The sequence below is a fragment of the Oncorhynchus clarkii genome, chromosome 22 (assembly GCF_045791955.1).
Source record: "Oncorhynchus clarkii lewisi isolate Uvic-CL-2024 chromosome 22, UVic_Ocla_1.0, whole genome shotgun sequence".
Taxonomy (NCBI): domain Eukaryota; kingdom Metazoa; phylum Chordata; class Actinopteri; order Salmoniformes; family Salmonidae; genus Oncorhynchus; species Oncorhynchus clarkii.
The window spans coordinates 20,365,093-20,375,451 of NC_092168.1; the positions used below are offsets into that span (position 1 = coordinate 20,365,093).

Genomic DNA, 10,359 nt, shown 5'->3' on the forward strand with positions numbered 1-10,359 from the left:
ATTACAGTAGCTCATTGTACGAAACAAACAACAATTGTGTCTGTCATTGTTTGTTGCTTCTACAATTGAAATAAGCGTTCAAGCTTTATTGTGTTACCCTTGATGATTTTCTTAAGTTCTATGTGGCGATGTTACCGGCTGGAGCGCCCTTATGTAAGTTTTTTATTTATTTTTAATGCCTAATAAATTCAATCAATCAATCAGCTTACTATTTATTGCCTCTATTTGCTAAACTGGACTCCCAAAAGAATATAACAATCTGGATAACACTTTACTTGGTACCAAACACATTATTAAACCTGAATACGTGGTCACTAAACATGAATTCAAAATAACAGCAGTTGGTATAGACTTATGATGTGATCATGGCTATCACATTCAAACAAACTAAAGCAATAGAGCACGTTTACTGTACACTGCACACTACCGAGTGTGATTTGAAACATGTCAAAGAGACCATTGTGTACTAGCTCAAAAAGCTCAGTTGCATTGACTTCTCAATGGAAAAAAATCTATTCTAAAGTCTTCTAGCACTCTGCAGGCCTCTATACCATATGTTGCTGGGTCAGGGCTTTACACAATGGGAGGCCACAGGCTCTTTGGGTTTAGTCAGGTATAAAGGTAAGGGCTAAAACAGACGGGACATCAGTGTAGCAGCAGCAACACAGCTCTCAGGAACAACTGCAATCATGATGGGCAAAGTAAGCTACTGTTTTATCCCACACTCTAAGTGTTTTAATTCACCAATGTCTGAATAATGGCTAAGTGAATCGCCATTTTAAAGTGATAGTTACCTTCTTCTTTTTTTTACGTGAGGCTTCTTTTCGACATCCATACAATGTTGTTGTTTCCTCCAAACAGTTTTTAAATTTGTTCGCTGGTTACTTTGCAAAACCTATGATAATTTAACATTTGGGAGCATGTAGCAATGCTAGTTATAAAGCAGCTCGTATCTGCGGATTCATATATTTAATTTATGTTTATTTATGTTGCCATAATATTGTAAATATTTTTTGGTGCTCCCAGATCACCTTCTACGAGGACAGGAACTTCCAGGGCCGTTCCTATGAGACCACCCAGGACTGCGCTGACATGTCCTCCTTCCTAAGCAGGTGTCACTCCTGCAGGGTTGACAGCGGTTGCTTCATGGTTTACGATCGTAACAACTACATGGGAAACCAGTACTTCATGAGGAGAGGCGAGTACCCTGACTACCAGCGCATGGGAATGGGAATGAACGACTGCATCCGGTCCTGCCGCATGATCCCGATGGTAGGTGGAGAGAAGAGTGGATGCTATTCCACAGTGGAAGCTAACATTGATGCTGTATATAGAATTCACAAAGCATATGTGAGCAATGCAATATTTCCCCATTCCTCAGGAGGCCCTGTTGGCCCCCAATGGCCAGAGCCATGGATGGCGCTGCCTATGGCTATTGGCTTCCCGATGGCTGTTGTAATAGCCGTTAAATTACAGTAGGGTGAAGGAAAACAGGTTTTAATGGTTGTACTCTCATATTATAGACATGTATATACAATTTCCCTGATCCATGAAACCTTTGCTTTCCTCCTAACAGCACAAAGGAAACTTCAGGATGAGGATCTACGAGAGGGAGAACTTTGAAGGTCAGATGCACGAGATGATGGACGACTGTGACTCCATCCAGGACCGTTACCGCATGTCCGACTGCCAGTCCTGCAACGTGATGGAGGGCCACTGGCTGATGTACGAGCAGCCCCACTACAAAGGCAGACAGATGTACATGAAGCCTGGAGAGTACAGGAGCTTCAGTCAGATGGGCATGGGAGGCATGAGGTTCATGAGCATGAGGCGTATCATGGATAATATGTCTATGTAACATGCTCAGATGTATGAAAAAAAGTTGAATAAAATATGTTCCCAATTTATATTTCTTGCATAATTGTCTTGTTTTTGTGATGTGTTAACTCAAAACACTACCTGGTATAATGGGTATTTCACTATTTCACCCTCACAACTTCAACATTTAAGAATTTAGGATATATATATTTTTATATAGGTAGGTAAGTGTAGTAGGCCACAGCAAGACAGTGCTTCCACTATACACATCCCAACCCTAGAGGGCAGCAGCAACCTGGCCAAATACTGAGTGTGCTAGTAGGTTTGATAAGTGAATGATTGCTCACAAGTTTGGGGGATTGGTGAACTTTGACATTTTGGTGGTCTGGATAGTTGGCTTCATAACAATATGTATGTGTGCTGGATATACAGTAATATCCACTGATATCTCAGTTCTTCAAGTTAGGAAAGAATACTCGACCTTGTCATGCGATTTTGCTGTGCTATTGACATGCACGATTTCAAGGATTAACAGTCATACAGGCAATAGAGTTGTACTATGTAACAATAGCCTATGTACTTATGTTGCAAAATGACACTGTGCGTCAAAGGAAGCTAGTGAGGGGAGAGTGGATCATGGTGATGGCTGGGATGGAATTAGTGGAATGGTATCAAACATATTCCGTTCCAGCCATTACAATGAGCCCTTCCTCCCATTTAAAGTGACACCATCCAATACTGCTGTAAATGTCCATGTAACTACATGTTAATACTGTAACACTAGATGGCTCTGCCAGGAATGCTTTTATACAGCAGCTTCTAAAATAGTGACTTCAGTCATCAACACTGTATAGCTCTTTATTTAATTAGCTACAGCTGTCATGTCTATGAGGCTGGGTAAATGTTTCCTTCAACACTGAAAGCCTTACAGGGAACATGGAGCTAATCACAACTAGTTCCAAATGACTTTTCTGATTCAGAACCTGCAATGATTACATCGGAAAGGTAACTGTGTAGAATGTGATTTGATTATTCCGCCTCGACGAAGCCCTGGCGTGTGGTTTCTCCCCGAGAGAGCCAGTCTGTGTGTGTGTGTGTGTGTGTGTGTGTGTGTGTGTGTGTGTGTGTGTGTGTGTGTGTGTGTGTGTGTGTGTGTGTGTGTGTGTGTGTGTGTGTGTGTGTGTGTGTGTGCGTGCGTGCGTGCGTGCGTGCGTGCGTGCGTGTATCCAATCACTGTCTCGCTGACTGTCTGTATGAAATAGGACTCTAAGCTGTTTTAACAATTGCCCTGTGGAAGTGGCCATCTTCTCTGATCTGGTCACACATGAACAGACATGCCAGCCAGGGAAGAGACAGAGCCAAGGGAGACAGAGTAGTAGTAGTAATTCTGTCAGTAAACACCATTCATCTCAATCCAAAAGTCTCATCACAGGTAAATTACAATCCACCTCAAACACACACAGCCTCTTGAGCCATACTTGATCCGTACTTAATTCATACTTTCAGCCTTCCAACTTCTGCTGAATTATCGTACCTTTATTTTATTCAGTGTAATTTAGAACACAGGCAAAGCAACACATCAGCAGCAAACCACACACCCTGTGGACTCTAATGGCTTTTTCCAAGCCAGTGGACTGTTAAAACTAAACTGGACAGTACGTTCTCTTTCACAGAATGAACAGGAACCATTATACTTAGCAAAATCTCAGTATGATTAATACTTATCATAGCACATACTAGCACATAGCACATACTAGCACATAGCACATACTAGCTCATAGCACATACTAGCACATAGCACATACTAGCTCATAGAGCTACACTCTCAGAAAAAAGGTACTATTTAGAACCTTGAATGGTTCTTCAGCTGTCCACATAGGAGAACCCTTTGAATAACCCTTTTTGGTTGCAGGAAGAACCCTTTTGTGTCCATGTAGAACCCTTTCTACAGAGGGTTCTACATGTAACCAAAAAGGGTTCTACTATGGGGATAGCCGAAGAACACTTTTTGAACACTTTTTCTAACAGTGTAGATCTCTCTCTCTCTCAATGTATAAAATATAGCCAACCCTCACCATACCCTCACCTGTATGTGCACGGGCATCAATCTCTCTTATTGTAGCCTGAATGACTCTCTATCATTCGAGAGCTGAAGTGGACTATAGGAAAGGCTAAATCTACCATAAATATGTTTCCCAGAGTAGCAGGCTTGTACAAGTTGGCAGTTTCAATTTGGTCCTCCAAATGGGTCGATTTAGATCTTGACATAAATCCTTGTATTTTCGATCTGTTTGAATTCAATTTTTTTGTTCCCTGGGTTTCATGCTTCATGGAATCATATGTTTCGTCAACACAGCACAATCTACTAAGAACTATTCTGGATAGAAACGTGAGTGTGTGTATGTGCATGAGGGTGTTTGTCGGAGCTGTCTGTTTCATTCATTCATTCAGACAGACAGACAGACAGAGACAGAGACAGACAGAGAGACAGACAGACAGACAGACAGACAGACAGACAGACAGACAGACCTTCTCCAATAAGACACCCCGAGAGATAGTCCTGACACACCCCTCCCAGGCACAACAAAGTAATTTGTATTCAATTATAAAAGCCAAATGTGGAGCTTGACAGCATTCATGGCAACACTAATTCAGTTGATGTAATAGAAGACAGGGTGGTGAATAGGGAGACTGAGAGACTGGTACAGTACATATCTTATTAGCAACACATTTCTCTCTGACACAATGATAATGTAGCGTGGTTCCAGATCTGTTGGTGCCATCTTACCAACTCCTATGGTCATTATCATGACTTCCTTCCCTCTCTCTTCACGTCCCTCACAAAATGTATTCTCTGCCTCCCACTCCATGCACATATTCCTCTACAACATCAAAGCAGAATTCACTTGTGGGCAGAAGTGACTACAGGTTGACAGTGGGAGAAAAGCCAAAGTGCATGCTTGTGTGCTTTTTTGTATTTGCACATGTATATGTGTAAACTACACACTATAGCGATGATACATCCAAGAGACAACCAGAAGTCAAAGTTCAAACTCCAACCTTTCTATGGGGTGTGGGAGGACAAACGGAGGCATGAAAACCATCTAAATTATATCATCTGATGTCATGTTTTAATCAAGGGCAGCATAGGAGAGGGAGATGATGGAGAGAAACCCAGGAAGAAGGGAGGTGGGAAGGGAAGGGAAGGGGAGGTATGCTCTGCTGTGCTGCTGTGGTGAGAGTGGGAGCTGCAGGTGACAATTATAGCTACGGAGCATCGAACACACAAAACTTGTGAAACATAAGGGTTCTCCCCCACACACTCACACACACTGCAGAGGTAGAACACTAGAACTAAAATTTTTCTGCAGGTGTGACACGACGGTTACAGTAAGAGAAGAGCTGGCAGCTGCTCTCGCTCTCTTTTTAGCATCAGTTGGAGCTGCTTCATCTGGACAGTGGAAGATCTATCTGACCAGCACTACCCCCCCCCCCCCCATCCCCCTGTCTCGCCCCAGTCAGTCTCTCTAACCCCCTCTCTCTCTATGCGTGCTAAAACCTGACATTTGGTGTCATGCTGGAAGCAGCAGGATAGAGAGAGGGGTAAAGCGGAGGAGAGCTGGGGAAGAAGAGAGAGAGAGGGAGGAGTAAGAGAGAGAAGGGGTAGAAAAGTGAAGGGATGTGAGTGAAAGAAAGAAAAAGGGATAGAAGCCAGAACAGTGTGTATGTGAAAAGAGTAACAGAGAGAGGAAGATGGGAAGATGATGTGAGAAGCAAACCAAGAGAGAGGGCGCGAGAGAGGGAGGGTGAGAGAGACAGAGAGAAGGGGAGCAGTTTCCATAGTAACCCGTGGGTCGGGTGGGTCCAGGGTGCCAGCAGAGAGTGAGGAAGAGAGAGAGAGAGAAAGCGAGGGAGATAGAGGGAGAAAGAGGGTTGTATTCAGGTTTAATTGCTGTTCCTTCCAGCTCTCCAGCCCAATCTCTTCTCAGCCCAGTGAATCATGTAGCGGTGCTGTTGGGGGATAAATAAATAAAAACAAATATAAAGTTGCATATTGGCTCCTGAAGAGAAACAGCTCCACCTGAAAACGTAATGCTATGACTATAACTACTGTTCCCTGAAGGAGGGAAACGAGGTACAACGCAACTATGGGGAGTCGCATTCTTGCGACTTTGACTGAAGAACAAAAATCCCACCTGACAAGGCCAATGAAATCAGCGCCTCGCTGGAAGCCCCCCTTCAATTCCGCACCTCTATTCACCAAACCCAGGAACAGGCGATGCGAGGCCAAATAGGTATTGTACCTCGTTTTCCCTCCTTCAGGGAACAGTAGTTATATTTATAATGTTACATTGCCTTTCAGTAGCTACTCTCAGTACAACACAACTATGGGAAACTAGAATCCCACCCAAAGCCGGCCCCAGCGGATACCAAATGTAATGGCCCATGGCAGACCAACCAGACCTCCACCCCGCAAGATGCCGGGATCCTAACCAACTGTGGTATTTTGTTCATTTTTTCGCAATGTTTATAACTCCTTTTATACATAATGTTGCTGCTACCGTCTCTTATGACCGAAAAGAGCTTCTGAACATCAGAACAGCAATTACTCACCTCGAACTGGACAAAGATTTTTTCTTTAATGAGTCCGATGCAAATTATATACTGCTTTGTCAAGACCCGGCCCAAATCCCCATCATCAGTGTGAAGAAAAGACGGAGGAAAAGAGGTGCCTTGTAAGAATTAGCCGAAGAGTAGGTAAACCACCACTTCCCTCCGTATTATTGGCCAACATGCAATCATTGGAAAACAAACTGGACACATTACAATTAAGACTATCCTACCAACGGGACATTAAAAACTGTAATATCTTATGTTTCACTGAGACATGGCTGAACGACGACATGGATAAAATAGAGCTGGCTGGCTTCTCCGTGCATCGGCAGGACAGAACAGCCACGTCTGGTAAGAAGAGGGGTGGGATGTATGTCTATTTGTCAATAACTCAATAACTGCTGGTGCATGATGTCTAATAATAAAGACATCTCGAGGTATTGCTCGCCTGAGGTAGAATACCCCATGATAAGCTGTAGACCACACTATCTACCAAGAGAGTTCTCATCTATATTATTTGTAGCTGTCTATTTACCACCACAAACCGATGTTGGCACTAAGAGCGAACTCCACAAGCTGTATAAGGCCATAAGCAAACAAGAAAATGTTCATCCAGAAGCGGCGCTCCTAGTGGCCGGGGACTTTAATGCAGTAAAACTTAAATCAGTTTTACCTCATTTCTATCAGCATGTCACATGTGCAACCAAAGGAAAACAAAACTCTAGACCACCTTTACTCCACACACAGGGCTGCATACAAAGCTCTCCCTCGCCCTCCAGTTGGCAAATCTGACCATAATTCTATCCTCCTGATTCCTGCTTACAAGCAAAAACTAAAGCAGGAAGTGCCAGTGACTCTCTCAATACGGAAGTGGTCAAATGACGCAGATGCTACGCTACAGAACGGTTTTGCTAGCACAGACTGGAATATGTTCTGCTATTCATCCAATGGCATTGATGGGTATACCACCTCAATCACCAGCTTGATCAATAAGTGCAATGACGACATCATCCCCACAGTGACCGTAAGTTCATTTCGCAACCATAAGCCATGGATCTGCACTGAGCTTAAAGGCTAGAGCTACCGTTTTCAAGGGGCGGGACACTAATCCGTACACTTATAAGAAATCCCTCTATGTACTCAGACGAACAATCAAACAGGCAAAGTGTCAATACAGAACTAATATTGAATCCTACTACACCAGCTCTGATGCTTGTCGGATTAGGCAGGGCTTGAAAAATATTACGGACTACAAAGGGCGTGAGCTGCCCAGTCACGCGAGCCTACCAGACAAGCTAAATGCCTTTTATGCTCGCTTCGAGGCAAGCAACAATGAAGCATGCATGAGAGTACCAGCTGTTCCGGATGACTGTGTGGTCACGCTCTCCATAGCCGATGTGGGCAAGACCTTTAAACAGGCCAGACGGATTACCAGGACGTGTACTCAAAGCATGCGCAGACCAACTGGCAAGTGTCGTCACTGACATTTTCAACCTATCCCTGACCGAGTCTGTAATACCTATATGTTTCAAACAGACCACCATACTCCCTGTGCCCAGAAAAACAAAGGAAAATGATATAACCACCCTGTAGCACTCACATAGCCTTGAAGTGCTTTGAAATGCTGGTCATGGCTCACATCAACACCCTCATGCCAGAAACCCTAGACCCTCTCCAATTCACATATCACCCCAACAGATCCACAGATGACTCAATCTCATTTGCACTTCACACTGCCCTTTTCCACCTGGACAAAAGGAACACCCACGTGAGAATGCTGTTCATTGACTACAGCTCAGCATTCAACACCATAGTGACCCCAAAGTTAATCACTCAGCTAAAGACCCTGGGACATAACACCTCCCTCTGCAACTGAATCTTAGACTTCCTGATGAGCCGTCCCCAGGTGGTAAGGTTAGGCAACAACACATCAACCACTCTGATCCTAAACACTGGGGCCCCTCAGTGGTGCGTGCTTAGACCCCTCATGTACTCCCTGTTCACCCATGACTGCATGGCCAAGCACGATTCCAACACCATCATTAAGTTTGCTGATGACACAACAGTGGTAGGCCTGATCACCGACAATGATGGGACAGCCTGTAGGGAGGAGGTCAGGGACAAAGGAGCTGATCATGCACCATAGGAAAAGGAGGGCCGAACAGGCCCCCATTAACATCGACAGGGCTGAAGTGGAGTGGGTCGAGAGTTTCAAGTTCCTTGGTGTCCACATCGCCATGGTCCAAACACACTAAGACAGTTGTGAAGAGGGCACAACAACACCTTATCCCCCTCGAGAGACTGAAATGATTTAGCATTGGTCCCCAGATCCTCAAAACGTTCTATAGCTGCACCATTGACCGCCTGGTATGGCAACTGCTCAGCATTTGACCTTAAGGCGCTACAGAGGGTTGTGCGTATGGTCCAGTACATCACTGGGGCCAAGCCTCCTAACATCCAGGACCTCTATACTAGGCGGTGTCAGAGGAAGGCCCAAAAAATTGTCAAGGACTCCAGTCACCCAAGTCATATACTGTTCTTTCTGCTACCATACGGCAAGAGCTCCAAGTCTTGGACCTTAAAGGCATATTTAACAGCTTCTACCCCCAAGCCACAAGACTGCTGAACAATTAATAAAATGGCCACCCAGACTATTAACATTGACATCCCCCCCACCCTTTGGTTTTACACTGCTGCTACTCACTGTTTATTATCTATGCAAAGACACTTTACAAATTATCTCAACTAACCTGTACCTCCGGACATTGACTCGGCACTGGTACCCCCTGTATATAGCCTCGTTATTGTTACATACTTTTCTTGTGTTACTTTTTGATTAAATTTTTTTTTCTCACTTTAGTTTATTTAGTATGAATGACCTTGCTCAAAAAGCTCCCGTTGGAACATTAAAATGTCTCCCAGGGAACTCTGAAATGGAACAATTAATTTATTTTGGCACCGAAGCTCAAATGCTTGCTTTCCAATGTGGGCTGAACCAGCCCGTGGGGGGAAATGCGTGAAGGAGGATCCAATTCAACTGGCACACCGGTGCATCCGATCCCAAAGGAGCGCTCCTCATCAAGAAAAACAGACGACAATACACGTTTTCTTGCAATGCGTAAAGATCTAAGTAGGCCATGCAGAAAATTTCCTATATCTGGGAGACCACCCAGGGGTGTAGCCTCAACTCCTGAGAGAGAGAGCTGCACCCAAGTTGAGGCAACTGGGGACAGCATGCGCTCTGCACCACTGTCCGTACCTCCGAATGGAGTTGCTTTCTTTTTATTTATTACATTTTTTATTTAACCTTTACTTTACTAGGCAAGTCAGTTAAGAACTAATTCTTACTTACGCTGGGCCAATTGTGCGCTGCCCTATGGGACTCCCAATCACGGCCGGTTGTAATACAGCCTGGATTCAAACCAGGGTGTCTGTAGTGACGCCTCTAGCACTGAGATGCAGTGCCTTAGACTGCTGCGCACTCAACCCTCGGTGTGATACATCTGTCGTGATCACCTTGCAGGATACAACTCAGCCCATCACAGCCCAATGACAATTGCAAGGGTGGCGGGCTTCTTGCAGGCTATACAGCATGGGTGTTAAACTCAAAGGTGTATCAAAAACCCGCAGACACTCATCCCTATGTGAAATTAGTTTGACACATTGGCAGCATTATGGGCACAGGGGGATCCGACAATGGCTGGGACTATTACCCCATTTGGACAGTAACCAAATGTGGGGACACTGTTGTCACAGTAATATTTTTGTGGAGGGGCACACTGGTTTCTCAGACCCGTGCTAAGGGCCCTAAAGTGCTTGGGGGGCTGCTTCCTTATCGGAGGTGCACGCAAGCTCCCGCTTCCTCCACTTGCACCAACTCCAAGGATTGGAAATAAGAATGGGGTTGCCATAACGCCTGGGGAAAAC

At 44.6% G+C, this 10,359-nt stretch overlaps 1 protein-coding gene across 1 annotated transcript; it reads left to right on the plus strand.

The window, feature by feature from the left end:
• The first annotated feature begins 653 nt into the window (after nt 1–653).
• On the plus strand, nt 654–1,907 carry LOC139380070 (gamma-crystallin M3-like). Its single transcript, XM_071122533.1, has 3 exons — nt 654–701; nt 1,027–1,272; nt 1,577–1,907. The coding sequence occupies exons 1-3, from the start codon at nt 690–692 to the stop codon at nt 1,856–1,858; spliced, it is 540 nt and encodes a 179-aa protein (XP_070978634.1). The 5' UTR covers nt 654–689; the 3' UTR covers nt 1,859–1,907.
• The last annotated feature ends 8,452 nt before the right edge of the window (nt 1,908–10,359 follow it).

Coding starts and splice junctions, on each gene's coding strand:
- LOC139380070 (XM_071122533.1), top strand. Junction 1,273..1,576: donor CCTGCCGCATGATCCCGATG/GTAGGTGGAGAG, acceptor TCCTCCTAACAG/CACAAAGGAAACTTCAGGAT.